At 48.2% G+C, this 18348-nt stretch overlaps 2 protein-coding genes across 4 annotated transcripts in view; one reads left to right on the plus strand and one right to left on the minus strand.

Moving 5' to 3' along the window:
• Positions 1–11078, plus strand: part of PDCD11 (programmed cell death 11) — a 44248-nt gene extending 33170 nt beyond the window's left edge. For 2 of the 3 annotated variants that reach the window (XM_081268046.1, XM_081268048.1), the window contains 12 exons: positions 319–496; positions 3902–3958; positions 4555–4677; positions 4874–4996; positions 5626–5923; positions 6120–6233; positions 6859–7008; positions 7244–7494; positions 8213–8381; positions 8923–9076; positions 9520–9685; positions 10726–11078. In XM_081268046.1, coding sequence (XP_081124172.1) covers positions 319–496; positions 3902–3958; positions 4555–4677; positions 4874–4996; positions 5626–5923; positions 6120–6233; positions 6859–7008; positions 7244–7494; positions 8213–8381; positions 8923–9076; positions 9520–9685; positions 10726–10897 — 1955 coding nt within the window. In that variant the 3' untranslated portion in view covers positions 10898–11078. The remainder of the gene's footprint in view (positions 1–318; positions 497–3901; positions 3959–4554; positions 4678–4873; positions 4997–5625; positions 5924–6119; positions 6234–6858; positions 7009–7243; positions 7495–8212; positions 8382–8922; positions 9077–9519; positions 9686–10725) is intronic. The other variant, XM_081268047.1, reaches the window with a different exon arrangement.
• Positions 11079–11210: 132 nt separating this feature from the next.
• Positions 11211–18131, minus strand: CALHM2 (calcium homeostasis modulator family member 2). The gene is made up of 3 exons (XM_081268049.1): positions 16808–18131; positions 14723–15436; positions 11211–13165 (listed from the first exon to the last, which is right to left on the minus strand). The coding sequence occupies exons 2-3, from the start codon at positions 15275–15277 to the stop codon at positions 12749–12751; spliced, it is 972 nt and encodes a 323-aa protein (XP_081124175.1). The 5' UTR covers positions 15278–15436; positions 16808–18131; the 3' UTR covers positions 11211–12748.
• Positions 18132–18348: the final 217 nt, after the last annotated feature.

An 18348-nucleotide genomic window follows, 5' to 3' on the forward strand; every position in this document is an offset into this window, starting at 1 on the left:
GGTTGAAGGATGCCTTCAGAGTTGGAATCTGCGTAAAGCCAAGTATGATTTGTTCTGGGAAGTTTTTCTCTTGGCGCTTTTCTCTCTGGGCTGTGTTTCTTTACCACTGTCAGAGTACCTTTACTTACAGTTATTATTTCAGGTCCCTCAGAAAGAGTTGGGATTCTTGCTACATGGTGTTGTGAGCTAGGTCTTTGTGATCCTTCTGGTCTGTTCAGCATGGATGCCCCAGGTCTGGGCAGCCTCCACCTCTCCCAGCCTGTGGTAGAAGAGTATTCCAGTGTTTTCTTCCCTCAATCTGGTTCCTTCTCCCACCAGGTCCTCACAAGCTTGAGAAAGGAGATGTGGCCATGGGCCGAGTGGTGAAGGTGACACCTAATAAGGGGCTGACTGTCTCTTTCCCCTTTGGGAGGATGGGAAGAGTCAGCATATTTCACGTTAGTGACTCCTACTCTGAGACGCCCCTGAAGGACTTCATTCCCCAGAAAGTTGTCAGGTATGCCATGTTTCCTTCCTCTTTTTGCCTTCTGTGGAATTGCTGGATTTTTTTTTCTTTTGTAGAAGTAATCCATGATTTGATACTGGAAATAAAACAAGTATATAAAAAATTAAAAATGTGAATTTCTATCACTTCTCTCTGTATCCATCAGTTTTTACCATTATACACACATGTATGTATAATTTTCCTTTCTATAGTAGTAGAGTTTTGCAACTGTCTTTTCCTTGGAGCAGTTTATCACAGACTTCTTATTTTTAAAAATATTTATTTTTTAGTTGTAGTTGGACACAATACCTTTATTTTATTTATTTATTTTTATGTGGTGCTGAGGATCAAACCCAGGGCCTTACACCTGCTAGGTGAGTGCTCTACCACTGAGCCATAACCCATCCCCTCTGTTACCTTATTTTTAATATTTGTTTAGTATTTCATTACCCATTTCTTATCAAAATGTATCTAACCAGAGCTGGGGGTGTGGTGGTACATGCCTGTAATCCCAGGCACTTGGGAGACTGAGGCAGAAGGATCAAAAGTTCAAAGCCAGCCTCAGTAACTTGGCAAGACCTGTCTCTAAATAAAATATTAAAAAGGGGTGGGGGCATGCTCAGTGGTTAAGCACCCCTGGGTTCAATCTCCAGTACCCAAAGCGGGGAAAATTATCTAATCTGATCTCTGATAAGCCATAATGTTAAAGTGAATATCTTTGTATATATGATTTGGATACTAGAGCAAGTATACCTTGGAAATAAATTTCTAGATGTGAAAATAATGGATCAAATGTCATTATGCATTTTGCCAAATTACCCTCCAAAAAAATTATGCCAGCTTATTTCCCCATTAACAGTATGCAGCATATGACTCTTTCTCACATCCCTACAAACACTGGATATTCTTGGATCTTCCTTCCTTCTTTCCTTCTTTCCTTCCTTTTCTTTCTTTCTTTTTCTGTTTGTCTTTCTGTCTGCCTACCTTCCTTTCCTTTCCTTTCCCTCCCTCCTTCACTCCCTCCCCTCTCTCTTTCTCTTTCTCCTTCTCTTCTTTTCTTCTCCCTCCTTCCCTCCCTTCCTTCCTTCCCCCTCCTCCCTCCTTTCCTATCCAGGACCTCACACGAGCCAGGCTAGATCTCTTATCACTGAGCTACTTTTCCAACCTTTTTTATTTTTTATTTCAAGATAGAGTCTTGCTAAGTTGCTAGGTTCAGGCTGTCCTCAAACTTGAAATTCTTCTGCCTCAGCCTCCTGAGTTGCTGGGATTATAAGTGTGTGGTGTATGCCACTGTACCCAGAATCCTGGGTATTTTTAATTTTTATCATAGCCATTGGTTAAGCAGAAATTGATGTCTAAAAAAAAAAAAAAGTATTGCTGTGAATCTCAAAGCAAAAACTATGATGATGATAAAAAATAGTATAGCAGACACATGGGTGTCTCCTTTTAATTTGCATTTTTCATATTATTCATTTTTATTGACTATTTTACATTTGTTCTGTTTTGCCCGTCCAAGTCACTTGCTCATTTTTATTTGATACATATTCTTAATTTGAAATAACTGATCCATAGGTGTTTTCTATAAATGTGTAGTAAGCTTTTGGGGTTGGGTAGAAGGGGCTTTATTTATGAACTATTTCATGTGCCCTAAAATGAACCTACCTCATTTAGAGTTTAAGACTATTTTATAGCTTGAATATATACTGGTGTTGAAAGGGTAGGTTTTAGCTTAATATAATAAAGTTGGCTAGTAGTTAGAACAGAGCCCTTCAGGAGGCAGAGACTGGAGAATATTCATTGCCCTCTCTCATCTCAAGTATCCCAGTCACTAGTACCTCCTAAATTTTCAATGACCTATCAGATCTAACAACACAGAAATAACCAGGGCTTGGGAAAATAAAAAAAAGAATAAGTCTCAGAGACCTCCAGAGTCCTCTCTGGTTTGTTTCTTGAGGCTTACAAAAATGAGGGTGAATTTTTAATAGTGTATTTATTTTAAATACTTTTTGTGACAGCCGGACTGCTGAGTAGTATTAAGTTGCAGTTTCATTTGTCAGATGAGAGTAACAAATGACTTGCTTAAGGTTAGGTGATCTCTTGAGACCTTTCTTGTTCTGAGGGCCCTGATGCCTATTATAAAAAGCAGATATCAAACTGGGAAAAATTTGGATTGTATTATTGCTGAGATCTTTTTTACTTCTAAGATTCTACACTTTAAAGTTACCACTTAGGATTACAAACAAATTGCCATTTTGGATGAAATAGTTTATAAACACAAGAGTCAACCTTGCTTTCCCATCAAAACCTTCCCTGCTCAGGTTTTACTGGTCCACTACTTCTGAACTGTTATTTGTGTCTTCAGTAGATCTTTCCTTGGTTGTGGTCTCTTGTGGTTAATCTATCTTGTCTGTCTCTCTCTCACTGTCCTAAGATCAGACACTCAGACACTCTTGGGATCTAATGTAGGACTAGTCTCATCTCTCTCCCTCTCTCTCTTTCTCTCTCTCTTTTTTTTTTTTTTTTATATTTAGTTTTAGGTGAACACAATATATATATATATATATGTATATGTATGTATATATTTATGTGTATATATGTGTATGTATATGTATGTATTATGTTTATTTTTTTTTAGTCATAGGTGGACACAGTACCTTTATTTTATTTTTATGTGGTGCTGAGGATCGAACCCAGTGACTCACGCATACTAGGCAAGCGCTCTACCACTGAGCCACAACCCCAGCCCTGGTCTCATTTCTTAAATGCTGCACATACACCTCAACTTGTGTGTGTAGAAGGTTCTATCCCAATAAACCCATTGTAAGTTGAAAATATTTTAAGTCGAAATGCATTGAATTCACCTCACCTACCAAACATCCAGCTCAGCCACACTACAGAGCATTGTTTCCCTTGTGATTGCGTGACTGGTTGGGAGCTAGGGCTTGCTTCTACATCACCAGAGCACATTCTGCTGCTTGTTACTGGCCTGGGAAAAGATCAAAACTCAAAGTATGGTTTCTACTGAATGCATACTACTTTCACACTATTTTAAAGTTTAAAAAAAATAAAATCTTAAACCCCTTGTAAGTCAGGGACCATGTGTACAAGGAGTATGACTCTTTGAGCCTTCCAGAGAGGTTTCACATCTTTACTTTTTTTTTTTTTTCCTAATACCTTTCTTGGGTAAGAAGACTAGGTAGTGCTGTTTTTACTTGACAGACTAGTAAACTAAGGTCTGGAGAGGTGATGTGACTTAACCAGAGTTCCTTAGCAGGTTTTCAGCAGAACAAAGTAGAACCCAGGCCTCGTGTCTCTTTGCTCTTGCCTCTTGTTCACCTCTGGGAAAGACAGCTGAGGCCCTTTGATATTTCCACAGATACCGACAATGAGTATTTCCTTCTTTTGCTCTCCTTCCAGATGTTATGTCCTCTCCACTGGAGACCATGTATTAACTTTATCACTGCGATTGTCCAGGTGAGTATCCATGTTGTTGGGATAGGAAGGGAGGAAGACTCAAGTCAGAGGACTGAGGGGCAGCTACATGTGCCTGACATGGAATTTTGGACTTGCCACCTTTCTTCTCTGCTCATCCACTTTATACCCTGAAACTCTTATCCACAAAAGCTGGGGACATTCAGATTGCTGGAAGAACCCTGTCTGCTCAGGCTCTTGTTTCTCAGGGAGAGGTTCAGACATCCAAATGTAGGTGGTAAGAGAAGAGGGGAGATGGATTAATCTCAGGATTTCCATGGTTGGGCATGAGTGTGGCACGAAAGGGATGAAAGTCCTCATGCTCTGTGGATAGAAATGGGTATTTATAAGGCCAATTTTTAGGTTTGACTTCTTACTGACTTGGTCATCTTCTCCCAGTTTCTGCATGGTTGGCTCTTGGGCAAGCATCCCTGGCCTGACAGAACTCCAGGAGAATATAGTCTAGGTGTGGAGATTATTTCCTATGGATAGATCCAGAGGTGTATTCTTACATGCAAAGTACAATTATTGCAGGTGAATTGGGGAGGGTGGGAATGAGAGGTTAAAGCTGTGTGTACGTAAGCCTTTTATTCCTTTAGGACAAACCCAGAGACCAAAAGCAAAGTAGAAGATCCAGAAATTGATTCCATCCAGGATGTTAAGGAAGGGCAGCTCCTGAGGGGCTATGTGAGGTCCATCCAGCCAAATGGTGTGCTCTTAGGGTGAGTGAAGTGGACCTTGGGACTTGGACCCAGACCATGCTTGGTGATGTGTTCTGGTTTACAAAGCCCACTTTATCCTGCTGAATGCCAGGAGCTTTCTGTGTTTTAAATGTTGTCACAACTTGGGTCCTTGTGAAAGTGAAGTTGCTAGTTCCTATGGTATCCATGACTGCAGGACTTGTCTGTCTCCTTCCAGTCTTGGCCCCTCAGTTGTTGGTTTGGCCCAGTACTCACATGTCTCCCAGCGCAACCTGCCCAACAAGGACCTTTATCACGAATACCTCCCAGAAGGAAAACTGCTCACCGCCAAGGTCCTAAGGTAGGTGCCTTCTCTCCCTCGCCATCATTCTGTCCCTCTGTGATAGAAATCAGCCTCCTTTCTCTAGGTACAGATTTCCAGGCTGATGTTAAATATAGTGGCTTGACTGGGCATGGTGGTGCACACCTATAATCTCAGTGACTCCAGAGGCTGAGACAGGAGGATCACAAGCTCAAAGAATAAGTTCAAGGCCAGCTTGGACAATTTAGTGAGACGGTATTTCGAATTAAAAAAATAAAAAGGGCTAAGGATGATAGTGGTCAAGTACTCCTTAGTCCAGTCCCTAATCCTAAAAAAAACCAAACATAATAGCTGGTGTTGGAGTGCTTGTCATGTTCAGATGAGCAAAAGGCTTTTGTTTAGAACCCTCTACCCAAGTCCCAGCCTCAATCCCTTGAACAGATGTGGCCCCTATCGGGGATGATGAAGCAGGGGGCATCACAAATGTCCCCTGAATTTTTACGAGCATAGTACAACATGCACGTCATTCTGAGAATACTGAGTGTATTGCCGTAGTAAGTGGGGCAGGGCCTGGAGCCAGGGATGCTGAGGAGAGGCCTAGCTGCCTATGGTGCCCTGTGTGCTTTTTGCTGTCCTCACTTTCTGCCCTTGCCCTCTCCCTGTCATAGCCTGAATCACCAGAAGAACCTGGTAGAGCTCTCATTCCTCCCCAGAGACACTGGGAAGCCTGACGTATTTTCCACTCCCCTGGAGCTGCCACTTCTGAAGCAAAAGGAAGGGAGAATAGAGACTGAAAAGCAAGACCAAAAAGGAGAAAAGAAGAAGAATAATCAGAAAAGGAATGAAACAAAGAACCAGAAAGGGCAGGAGGAGGTGAAGGTGCCCAGCAAGGAGAAGAAAGAGCCCCAGAGGCCACAAGTGAAGAGGCAGGATAAGCGGGAGCACCAGGAATCTGGGTATGAGCAGGTAAGTCCCTTGGGGATGATTGAGCCTCATCTCCTGAACAAAGGAGTGTTTGAGAAGCCATCCACAGCTGCCCAGGTTTCTCTTGGATTGAGAGCAGCCTGTAGGGGTAGGCACAGGGTAGTGTAGGGAGGAGAGGGACAGCATTCAGCTGGGTGCTGGAGGAGACACCTGGGCATTTTCCCACCTGACATCTCAGGAAAGAGCAAACAAGAGGCAGAAGACTGGTCTGGCAGAGGAGGATGACAGTGGCGTGGAAGTGTATTATCGGGAAGGAGAAGAGGAAATAGAAGAGACAAAGGTGCAGCTCAAGGTAAAAAGCCAACCCTTGGTGCAGGGAAAGGATGCGGGGAGGGGGGTTCCTTGGCTTCCTCCCAAAGAATTAGGCTGTCTTAGACTCTGTCCTCCTTTACCTCTTCTTTTCCTGTTAAATGTGAAAGGGTAGGGGAATGCTGCTAGTTTCCTCTCCTGGTCATCGGTTCCTTGGAGGTGGGATCTCTTAACCCATGGAGTGAGCTGTGTAAAATGAACTCTAATACACACCGAGTAGCACTTCATGAAATTACAGGGGTGAGCAGATAAAGAGGAGACTTACCTCTCTGAGTTTGTTCTCCTCTGGGAAGGGGGAGCAGGGGTACTTGAGCTGAGAAGAGGGGTCGGGGGCCCCCAGCAAGGTTTCTGGGCATCAGGTGCTTGCATCCCTATTTTCCACAGAATTTTGGTCCTGTGTCTGTCTCTGCTGTACTGTTGTTTTATACAGACGTTTTATAAATTTGTTGTTCTCTGTCACTGCTATAGTTTCCCCAGTGAGCTGACTCCTAACTTGGTTTGGGAGGCCAGGGAGGGTCTCTGCCATGGCAGGAGTATGTTCCTCCCAGTGGGCTAGGGGAATGGAGTCACTGGAGTCAAGTGCTTTCCTCATACCTGTGATCTTCCAGGGGAGGCTGACCAAGCCCGCAGACGTGCCCCGGCTGCAGCTTTCTTCGGGCTTTATTTGGGACGTTGGACTTGACTCTCTGACCCCAGCCTTGCCACCTCAAGGGGAGAGCTCAGATAGCGAGGAAGACGAGAAGCCACATCAAGCCACGGTGCTGTATTTTCCAGGGCTTTGTCCTTTTGAAGAGACCCCTCGGTATCAGAGTCCTGTGGCTTGTCCTAGCCTGGGTATTATTCCTGGGTGGGAATGATGGGGGGATGGCACCAGTCTCAGGCCACATAGTATTTATAGAGCTGTGCACTGCCCTGGCAGCTCTTGGCTTCCACCATGCACCTCCCCTAGGGTTCAAGGAGCACATGACTCATTCACTTTTCTGCTTTCCATAGCAGAAAAAGAAAAGCAAGAAGGAAAGGGAATTGGAAAAGCAGAAGGCAGAGAAAGAGCTGTCCCGCATTGAGCAGGCTCTCATGGATCCTGGGCGACAGCCAGAATCAGCAGATGATTTTGATCGACTAGTACTAAGCTCCCCCAACAGCTCCATCCTGTGGCTGCAGTACATGGCTTTCCACCTTCAGGCCACAGAGATTGAGAAGGCTCGGGCCGTGGCAGAGAGAGCCCTGAAGACCATCTCCTTCAGGTCTGGACTTGGGCTTCCTCACTGTAGGGAGGAGTCTTCAGACAGAGAGCCCTGTGTTGCCCAAGTTCTAACTGCAGAGTTTGCCACCACAGGACATTTCTTTCGAGGCGAGCTAACAGTGTGGGTGACTGTCCCAGGACTCATTGGTTCCCAGGCTTTCTCTCATAGGTGTGGCCATCTGTGAAATAGATCTGCTCACTTATATTTTATGTCCTCTTAACTAAAATAGCTACAGGTGACGTTTATTAGAGTCTTTACACTTAAACAAGGTATGCAGTTTGGAGCAGAAGTAGAATGGGGAAGACAGCTCTGTATATACCTGGTAAAAATCCAGGTGGCCATGTTCCAGGCTGAGTAGAGTTGTTCTCTGAAGCCTAAAGGATGACTAGCCTTGTTTCACTTCCTTGGGGAGAGAATCAGACTCAAGAGTCTGCTTCCAGCCCAAACCTCAGGCCAGTTTGTGACCTGGAGGTTTCCTTCCAGGAGTGGAGTTAGAAGCCAGGAGAGCCTCAGTCCTGGCAGTTGGGCAGGGGTGCAGATTCCTGATGGTGTGCAAGCTACAGTGGGGATGGGGCCTCTCAGTGTTTGCACTTGCCGGTGGGATCTGAGGACATGGGTGGAGCTTAAGAGAAGGAAGTAGGCCATCAACATCCCAGGTGGGAGTGGAGGATCGTTGGGCTGAGTTGATGGCGCTTATGTGTGCCTGCTCTGCCCCCAGAGAGGAGCAGGAGAAGCTGAACGTGTGGGTGGCACTGCTGAACCTGGAAAACATGTATGGCTCTCAGGAGTCTTTGACCAAGGTCTTTGAACGGGCTGTGCAGTACAATGAGCCTCTCAAGGTCTTCCTCCACCTGGCTGACATCTACACCAAGTCTGAGAAGTTCCAGGTAAGACGGCAAGACGGCCAGATGGCCAGCTGCAGGGAGCCTTGAGCCTCTCAAAAGGGCCCTCCTAGAGGTTCTAGGTCCTATCCTGCCCCGGGCTCACTGCCTGATTCCTGGGCCCTAACTTTCTCATCTTCAGGTGAGAGGAGTGGTCTCTTCCCACCTGCAGTTTGGGAAACTGAGGTGAAGGAAGTGATGACTTAAGAAATGGAGGGACAGCAGACCCTGGAGTGTATGACTAGGCCACTGGCGAGGCATTGTCGACAAGGTGGCATTCTGACCTGCTGTACCCTTCTCCTCCTGTTCCCACCGTATCCCCACATTCTCTTGTAATCCAGGAATAGCCTGAAGGGCGCTGGATGAATAGGAAAACGCCCACCCTTTCCTGCCACTGCACACCTCACCTCTCCTTTGGCCTCTAGAGATGGGCCTACATGTGACTTGGCATCAGGGAGCCCAAGTCTTGCTTCTCATGAGTGTTGCAGCCTGTCTTTGTTGTCCCTGTGAAATACCCACTCTTCAGCTTCAGCTCTCTTTCCCACAGGAAGCGGGTGAGCTGTACAACCGGATGTTGAAGCGTTTCCGTCAGGAGAAAACTGTCTGGATCAAGTATGGTGCCTTTCTTTTGCGGAGGAGCCAGGCTGGGGCCAGTCACCGTGTGCTGCAGCGGGCCCTTGAGTGCTTGCCTACCAAGGAGCGTGAGTATTCTTTCCTGGTTCCTGAATATGCTAGGCTCTCTGATATCTGACAATAGGGATTGGCACCTTCTCTTCCAGGGATGGTAACTTCTGAGTTAGGAAAGCCTTATGGAGGGTGTGGAGCTGTCTTTTTATATGCTCATGAATACAGTGATATTTCTTACATTTTAAATGCTAAACCCCAAAGATTGGAGGGTCAGAAAGTAATTAGCATTTATTTTGTTGCCCCTGGAACCCCACACTCTCACCTATCCTGTAATGCCCATTTGTTGTGTATTTGGCTCTAAACCCACCCCACTGTCCTTTTTCCTCTTTGGCCCTCTTGTCATAACTAGGTCTTGACCCAGGAGTGGAATTAGGCTCACTCTGTCCCTGTAGCACATTGTGTTGAGTGGAGGGGTCTGTCAATTTACTAGGTGTCTTAAGCTCTCTTCTCCCCACAGATGTGGATGTGATTGCCAAGTTTGCCCAGCTGGAATTCCAGCTGGGGGATGCAGAGCGAGCAAAAGCCATTTTTGAAAACACACTGAGCACCTACCCAAAGCGCACAGATGTCTGGTCAGTCTACATTGACATGACCATCAAGCATGGCAGCCAGAAGGAAGTCCGGTGAGAGGGGAAGACAGACTGGGGCTGATTTGGCGGGGGTAGTAATGGAGGTGTTGGCCCACTGATAAGTTTTTAGCCCCAATGCAGCTCACAGTTCTCTTGTAGTATAGAAAAACAGCTTTGACATGACTGTGAGCCCCATGGCATTCAGTTTTCCAGCCTCAAAAGGCCAGCCTCTGATCCATGTCTGCACCTTTTGGTGGGAAGTGGCCTGGTCCCTGGCTTGGGAGTCGGCAGACTTGGGTTTCCATCACGATGAACACTGTGCCTGATTCATCATGCAAAACTTTCACAGGCAGGATCTCACTTATCCCCCAGCATCCCCACAAGGTAGTGAGGGTAAGAGGTAGGTAGACCAAGGTCTAGAAAGAACAAGTACCTTACTCAGGCCCTTCATGAGGTTTTGTTTTGTTTATTTATTTATTTTTTTAAGTTTTAGATGGACACAATATCCTTATTTTACCTTTATGTGGTGCTGAGGATCGAACCCAGTGCCTCACGCATGCCAGGCGAGCACACTACCACTTGAGCCACATCCCAAGCCCCTCTTCATGAGTTTTAAGCATTGGTTCTCTCATGGATCTGTGCTTCATTGTGGTCCCTATTCTAGTAGCCTTGTTCCCACTCATTGTGAGGCTCGAAGCCAGTAAGTCCTCCAGCATCTCTAAGTACCTATTCATTTGGAAAATGAAGGTGTGGTGTCACTTCAGTTTATCACAGGAATTCTTTTTTTTTTTTAATAATTTTTTTAATATTTATTTTTTAGTTCTAGTTGGACACAATACCTTTTATTTTATTTATTTATTTTTATGTGGTGCTGAGGACTGAACTGAGGGCCTCGCACATGCTAGGCAAGCGCTTTACCGCTGAGCCACAACCCCAGCCTAACACAGGAATTCTTAATGATGATAAAGTCAGAAGTGGGAGTGCTGGACAACAGAGGGCCCAGAGCCTCAGTGACCGCTAGCTAGTGGGTGACCACTAGCTAGGAGTCATATGACTCATATGACTGGGACATTTGCTTCTGTTCTTCCTTATAGAGACATATTTGAGCGTGTCATTCATCTGAGCCTGGCCCCCAAGAGAATGAAGTTCTTCTTCAAGCGCTATCTGGACTATGAAAAGCAACATGGCACTGAGAAGGATGTGCAGGCAGTCAAGGCAAAGGCCCTGGAATACGTGGAGGCCAAGAGCTCAGTGCTGGACGATTAGTGGCTGTCTGGCTCCACTGGACACTCAGCAGTGGGCCAGCACCACTGTCCCCCCACCCTCCTTAGGCACCTGGGCACTTGTAAAGCTATTGCCTGAGGATTTTATTTAAGTGCAGCTTTTTCTGCAGCATCTTTGGGGTAATCCTGTCAGGATGAAAAAAGAATTGGAGGCCTCCCTTCTTTTTTAAAAATGTATATATTATTATTATCATCATCATCATCATCATCATCTTGCAGGGCTGGAGATCAAACTCAATTCATTGCACATGCTAGGCAATCAGTCAATCACCACATTCTCTGGCCCTTGAGGTTTAATTTCTCTTTACTTGTTCTGTTTTATGATGGATTTGTGTCATCTTTTTTGAAGCTGTTCAGTGATTACAGGCAGCAGTTTGGGGGGCTCCCAGAGAAAACAAGTGTCTGTCCTTCAGGAGAGCTCCCTGGGAACCAAGAGTAGAAAGCCTAACTCCTGTGGATCTCATGGTCAGGATCCTGCTTTGTTCCTGGCAGGCTCTCAGTCCAGCCAGAGGGGTTAGAGTAGTTCCTAGGAAGCAAGCCTTCTGTTAAGGCATTGTCTCAGGCCAGCTAGTACTTCCTGCCCTTTAGTGGAGGCTGGGACAGGAGGACAAAAGCAGGTCCTAAAAGGGAAAATCAAAGAACCTGGATTGCTGAGGAAAGCCACAAGTGTTGACTTAATGTGCCTGGTAACACTCACCCCCAGGCCCACTGTGGCCAATTGACCTCACCTCTCCCAAGCTGGTACATCTCAGAGTTCTGGAAGAATAGTGATCCTTACTAGTTGTTGAACACTTTTCTTTTTGGCTTGGTCTTAAGGGAATTAAAAATTTTCTCTGGCACAGCCTTGAATATCCTGAGAGCTTTTCCCTGGTAAATGACTGAGTTGTATGCCAGGAAGCAGGACAGGGATGAAGGAGAGCATCAAAAGGTTTTAAGAGGTGGTGGAGGTAACCGGGGTGAGGCTGGGAGGGAGCAGAAATTGGGAAGGGCTGGTTCTTGGACATTAGCACTGGGTTTCAGGGGCTACATTTGTCCTATCAAGAACAGGATCTTTTGACTCTTGAAATTTCCAACTGAGCCTCCCTCTGAGAAAGGTCATGTTCTCACTGGTCCAGATCAAATCAGAAAACTGAATCCAGTTGCCAGAAAATTCAGTCCTAGGACCACCCTTGCATGGACACCTGGCCCTCCCAAGCTATTTCCACTTCTGTGCTTCCTTTTAGTCTTGTCCCCTTCACTCCTATACAGACTGGGATCTGGGCCTGTGTGCATAACTGTGCCCATTTGGTTACATAGATACCAAGTTAGTCCTTTATAGTAAGAAATGATTTATCCAAAATTTAAATACATGAAATCATGCCAGAGGCATACAACAGAGGACAGCTTCCCAACCATGCACCACTGAGCTCAATATCCCTTTGCAATTAGATACAAAATTAACTGCACAATGTATTATATAAGGAACCTACAGTGCATTTCTGTCACCTGGCTCTTCTGACTGAAGCTTCAGCTCAGAGTCCCACCTGTCAAAAGAAAACCTATGTCATGGTTAATTGGAGTCAATTAACCATGGTCTGGAAAAGAGGCTTTTCCACAAAGCTATGACCCAAGTAGGCTAGTAGCAACAGGAGAGGCTTCAGGCCTAACAGCTCTCCTGTCAGAGCAGACTGCATTGTCCACAGGATCCTTGTGTCCTCTTCCCTGACCTGTTTGGTCAGGAATCTGTGATTTTAAAAAAATTCCCTTCTGGTGCTGATGTGAACAGGCAGTGGGGGAGTGGGGTTCAGTTTGGAACCAAGTGGTACCATTTGCAAAGAGCGAGTCTGGCAGGCTCTTAGGAGGCTAGCAGGGCCATCTCCACGTTGTCGGGGGCTGTGCCATTGCCAGCTAGACCCTGGGCCCACTTGTGCAGGCGACTGTAGAGCGGGAGACCCTGGTTCTCACGGTACAGATAGACACCAGTGATGGCGTTCCACTGTGGCCGTGGCTGTGTGCCTTGTACTTGGAATTTGGCAACCATCTCTTCATCATCTTTGTTGAGTGCCACAAAGCCAAAGAAACGGCGCACGTTGTTGGCTGCGAGCACCCTGGAGTGCACCTCTGCAGTGCGCTGGAACAGCTGGTCTTCGTTGGTACGGTACTGTGCCCAGTAGGCCTCCTGGCGGTAGCTGAGTGGTGAGCAGTAATGCTTGAGGCACTTGGTCAGGAACACCAGGATGGCCACCACACCGATGAGCAGCCACCCAAAGAGCTGGCCAAAGAACGGGCAAGGATCAGGAGGGGTAGGGAGCTGTCTTATGTCACTACCCACCCCAAGAATAGTGGAAGGAACAGATTCTGCTTCTGTGGGGAGGTAGGAAATGCAGGCCTGTTCTTTCCCTTACTTCCTTTAACTTGTGCACCTTCCCTGTTCTTAAGCTATGCTTCTTGCATGTTCTGCTACCACTTCAAGCCCAAAGGTACCCCTCCATCATTTCACCCATCAAAACCCAGTTCAGCAGTTGGGAGTGTAGCTCAGTGGTAAGAGCATTTTGCTTAGCATGTGTGAGGCCCTGGGTTTGAATGCCAAGTGTGTGTACACACACACCCAACCAACTCAACTACCAGGCTTAGTCATGTTATCTCCAGGAAATTTTCAAAGGCCCCTCTAGGAGTGATCTTGCCTTCCTGAATCCTTCATGGCCTGGTTCACCTTGGATCACTAACTGCCTTGATTTGAGATCACCCATGTGCTGGTCATGAATGCTTGGGTATAAACCTGTCCAAGATTATGTTGGCAAGGACCATCAAGGCCAATTGTACAGAGATCTGTGGGCATTTGATCAGCATCATTTTTTTTAATATTTATTTTTCAGTTTTCAGCAGATACAACATCTTTGTATGTGGTGCTGGGGATTGAACCCAGGCTGCACGCATGCCAGGCGAGCGCGCTACCACTTGAGCCACATCCCCAGCTCCCTTTTTTTTTTCTTTCTTTGTTGATGTCTCTGTCTACTTAGGTTTCTTACATTTCTGAGAGAAGACCTTTTCAGGAAGGTGGTCTTGTGCTCCTTCCTGTCACCCTCACCCTCTGCTTCTCACTCTCCTGACCAACCTCTTCTCCTTCAAAATGCAGCAAAAGCTGGCCAGGATGGGGCAGTAACTGCTTCTTCCTGACTTAATGCCCTGTCCTGCCCCAGGAGACCCCTTGTATCAGCCACACATGAGGCTGATCCAAGTGTTGGGTCTCAGCCAACCACACTACGTTATCAGTTCACAGCCCACAGCAAATGCTTCTGAGGTGGATTACAGGCCCATGCTCACCCTGGCTAAGGTAAACGGCCTATACATGATCAAAGCTCAGTCTGAACTAGAAGAATGTTCCTTCATTGTTTAAAACTGGGATTGAGGGGCTGGGGTTGTAGCTCAGTGGTAGAGCGCTTGTCTCGCATGCGCAGGACCCTGGGTTCGATCCTCGGCACCACGTAAAAAATAAATGAGTGAAATAAAGGTATTGTGAATAAATATTAAAAAACAAAAACGAGTTGACGGGTATAGCTCAGTGGTAGAGTGTGCTTAGCGTGGGTGAGGCCATGGTTTCAACTCCCAGCACCAAAACCAAAACCAAACCTCTCCTAAATTGGGGCTGAAATTGACTTGTCCCACCAAACACTAATGCACAGTTTGTTAACCAACTCTGATGCCTAATGCCAACAATCTATTGCTTTCTTGGAAAACTTAACCCCTGAGTATTGACTTCCCCCCCACATTCAGCACCTCCTCTCCACCTAGGGAGGAAGGAAGAGCCACTTCTTGCACAGCTCCTTACCTGGGACTCATACTTGAGCCTGCGGCTGACCTCCTCCCGGAAGCCTGACAGGTTGGCAGGGCCCTCCCCACAAGGAAACCTAGCCAGGATCTCGGTGGCATGGGCTAGTGGGAAGCCCTCTTCCTCAGCTGTGAGTGAGGAGGGGTCCACAAACTCACTGAGAGCACAGACATAGGCCTCTCCTCGCAGCAGAGAGATGACAGACCAGGTGACGGGGGCCACAGCTGCACGGCCAACGATGGAACTTAGAAGGAGAAAGTTGGGAGCAGCTGAGCAGTTCTTGGTCCTCCGATACTGGCACTCGGCAACTAGGTTCCAGGTGTGGTTGTTGAGGATGACACCGATGAGGAAGAGTGCCAGGGCGGGCACTCCGATGGCTGTCAGCCCATACAAGTAATTCCGGGCTGGTGAGCAGGGACAGTGGAAGGCCACCACAGAGAATAGCTCCTGGCTGCCCACTGTGCCCAGTGCTACCAGCCCATTGAAAATCATCACATCCTTGCTCTTGAAGAAGAGTGACAGGAAGCGAAAGTTCTCTGCAATCAGGGCTGCCATGGTGACTGGTTGGCTGGAGATGGAGTGGAGCGGAGGAGGCAGAAGGGAAAAGGACTGATGGTTCCAGGTGGGACTAGGAAGGCGTGCAGGCTTGAGGACACCTGGAGGCAGGGCATGGTTGTACCATTTTTTTGGCTACAGTAGCTGGTGTGGTGCTTCCTGCAGGACAGGAGATGGCTGATAAACATTTGCCTATGAACATGGTGGGTATGTGGGGTCTATTGACAAAGGAGGAACCCGATTCTGTGGAACTAATGGTGGCCATTATGCTGAGTCCTTGCCATGTGTCAAGTGCTCTCCATCCCCACAATTCCTCATTGAGCTCTTCTATGGAAGGGGAGGCTTCCTGAAGGTGAACCACTGGTCAGGGTTACACGTGACAGCTGAGATTCAAGGTCTATCTGGCTCTTTTTTTTTTTTTTGCCACCACCACCTCCAGGATAGGGGTTAGGAATGGCCCTGTAGTGGTAGGGGATGTGGGATGCTTTCCTTCTGGGATTTCTGGATGCTAATGTCCCAGACTGAGTGACCTTGGACATTGAGAGAGTGTCAAATCTGTAGTGGTTGTCTTGGCTGGGCTGTTATTCCTCTATTTTCTCTAACTCCTGCTGACTTTGCTTGTGATCCCTGCCCTATGCAGCAGTCTCCCAGCAGCCCGGCTCCACCAAGTCCTGGGCCTGGGCCCTGCCCCACTTGCCAGCAGGAGGAAGCCTCCTCGAGGCAAGGCTGTATCTTGCCCACCACCCCTTCCGGAGGCTGCTCTGTTTGCTCTGGGCTGCAGCAGTGCTGGCAACCTGCCAGGGAGTGGGCCTGGCCTCAGGCTCCTGCAAAATTTTTGGCCCCAACTCCTTACCCAAGCGCCACCCACAGGCCCTGAGAGACAAGCCAGGGTGTGGCCCAAATCCTCCCCATCAGGAGGATGAAAAACAAAACTCCCCAGGCTAGAGGAAGCCAGGGAGTGGAGGGAGGGGTGCACAGCAAGCAGAGGTGGTTCTTTGGGTAGTCATCACTACATCTCTGCCCGTCCCCACCTCTGCCGAGTCTGCCAGATGGGCCCAGGCAGGGCCATATGGCCATGTGGGCTCCAGGAAGAAGAGGAGAAATCTGACTCCACAACTCAGAACCAGGGGCTCCCATCTAACTGCTTGGGAAAAGGACTTTGTCTTATTGCGGGGGATACATGAGCTAATGGCAGTCCCGTCTCCCTCTTTCCTTTTGATTTCTAGGCACCTTATTAGCTCCCTGCGGGGCCCAGAGTCCATAAACCCACCCCAATTTGGGTATAAGAAGTCTGGACAGAGTGGGTGATGAGTAGAGGGTGAATCAGGCTATCTTCTGAGACCACTGTGCTGGGGACAGCCTATTTCCAGTGGAAGTGGGACCTCCTCCAACCATCAGTGAAGATAGGAGACAGGCAGCTATGGTGCTTGGGCGGGGGACCGCTCCCTGGGACAAAACCTGGGCCACCTGAGAGGAGCTCTGCCATGCTCCTCTGACACCTGGCACACCCAGGGAGGGGCTCCTCCTTACCTGGGGCTGGCTGCAGGCACTGGTGGCCTTGGCCTCCTGACGGCTGGACTCAGAGTATGGTGCAGGCGTGGGAGACTTGAGGCGGCAGTCCGGTCGCACCCTAAGTGCCTCCTAAGGCGCCCCGGGCTCCCTCCTGCTTTGCTTCTGCACGGGAGCTAAAAGTTTGAGACCAGAGGGCTTGGGGCTGGCGTCTGCAGACAGACTTAACTCCAGGCATCTACAGGCAGATCTCAAGCACCTACAGACAAATTTAACTCCAGAAAAGAGAGAAGGAAACAGTGGGATGGAACCCGCGCATCAGCGAATGGAAAAAGCTTCCCCGGCCAGGAGAGGAGGGTTGGGCGGGCGGCCGAGGGCGGCGCGAGCGGAGAGGAAGTGGAGGCGCCTGTTGAGCTGCTGCTGCCCCGACCAGCGCTGCTCGCTGCTCTTGGTGGCTGGCACTCCACCTCCGGCCTCCACCCTACCTGGTGCTCCACACAGGGCGCGGTGGGGGTAGCTGGGGAGGGTCTCAGCAGGAGACAGGCAGCAGCTCCGGCCTGGATCTGCCCCCATTCCAGTTTCAAAAGCACCCCTTGCTTGATCCCACCTCTCCACCCCCCACCCCCAGCACGCAGGCAGAAACTACTAGAAGGAGCCCCTGTTCAGTTCCTAAGGTCGTGGGAGAGTGCCATCAGACAAGGTGGTCTCTCCGAGGACACAAAATGCCAGGCCCCACCCCAGTCTGGTCCTTCTCCTGAGCTGTTTGCCCCTGACTGAACAAACCATCCCCCATGTGGCTCTTCCCTCCATAGTTCAGCTAAGTCCCAGAACTACTTCACATCTCTGGAAGGCTCATAGTTGAATTCAGGAGTCTAGGATCTTCTGAGGCCCAAGGGGCACAGCCTGGCTGGTAGGTGGAAATTAGGAGGCAGATTTCTGAAGGAGCTTCCCAGCCTGCCCCAGAAGTGGTCCTATCTGTGGGAGTGTGCAAGCTGAGGCTGAAAAGTCATGGGTCAGGAATGCTGAAGAAGAGAGTTCTAAGGACAGGCCACATGGCCCCTGCCAGCTCTGCAGGGCTGTGGTTCCCTGATGGTGGAACTGTTGAGGGATGAGGAAACCTTGCCCGGCTTGTCCACACGCAGGAATGAAGGGGAGAGACCATTTTGGTGTGTTTGCTTGTATGCTTGTTTCAGACCCTATGGCCTCAAATCCTTCCCTAAGAGCTACTTCCTTTTATCCTCACCACAGGCCTAAGAAGCAGGTCTTTTAACAACCCCTGCATGGAGCACACTGCAGCTCCAAGGGCCTAGGTGACTTGCCACAGCTCCTGTAGCTCTGGTGTTTCCACCCGGGTCTGCTGACGCAAAGCTTTACTCTTTCATTCAGGTTTGTCTTTCTCAGTATCCCTGGGCTTCCTGTTCTTACTGGTTGCCCCCACCCACCAACACATGCTTGACTGTGCTCATCTGATCCCCTCTTCCCTGGACCTGGGTCAGGTCCCAACTCCAGCAGGGAGCCCTCCCAGCCCACTTCTGTCTGCAGGGACCTGCCCTCCTTACAAA

This window comes from Spermophilus citellus (assembly GCF_964194105.1).
Source record: "Spermophilus citellus genome assembly, chromosome: 15".
Classification (NCBI taxonomy): domain Eukaryota; kingdom Metazoa; phylum Chordata; class Mammalia; order Rodentia; family Sciuridae; genus Spermophilus; species Spermophilus citellus.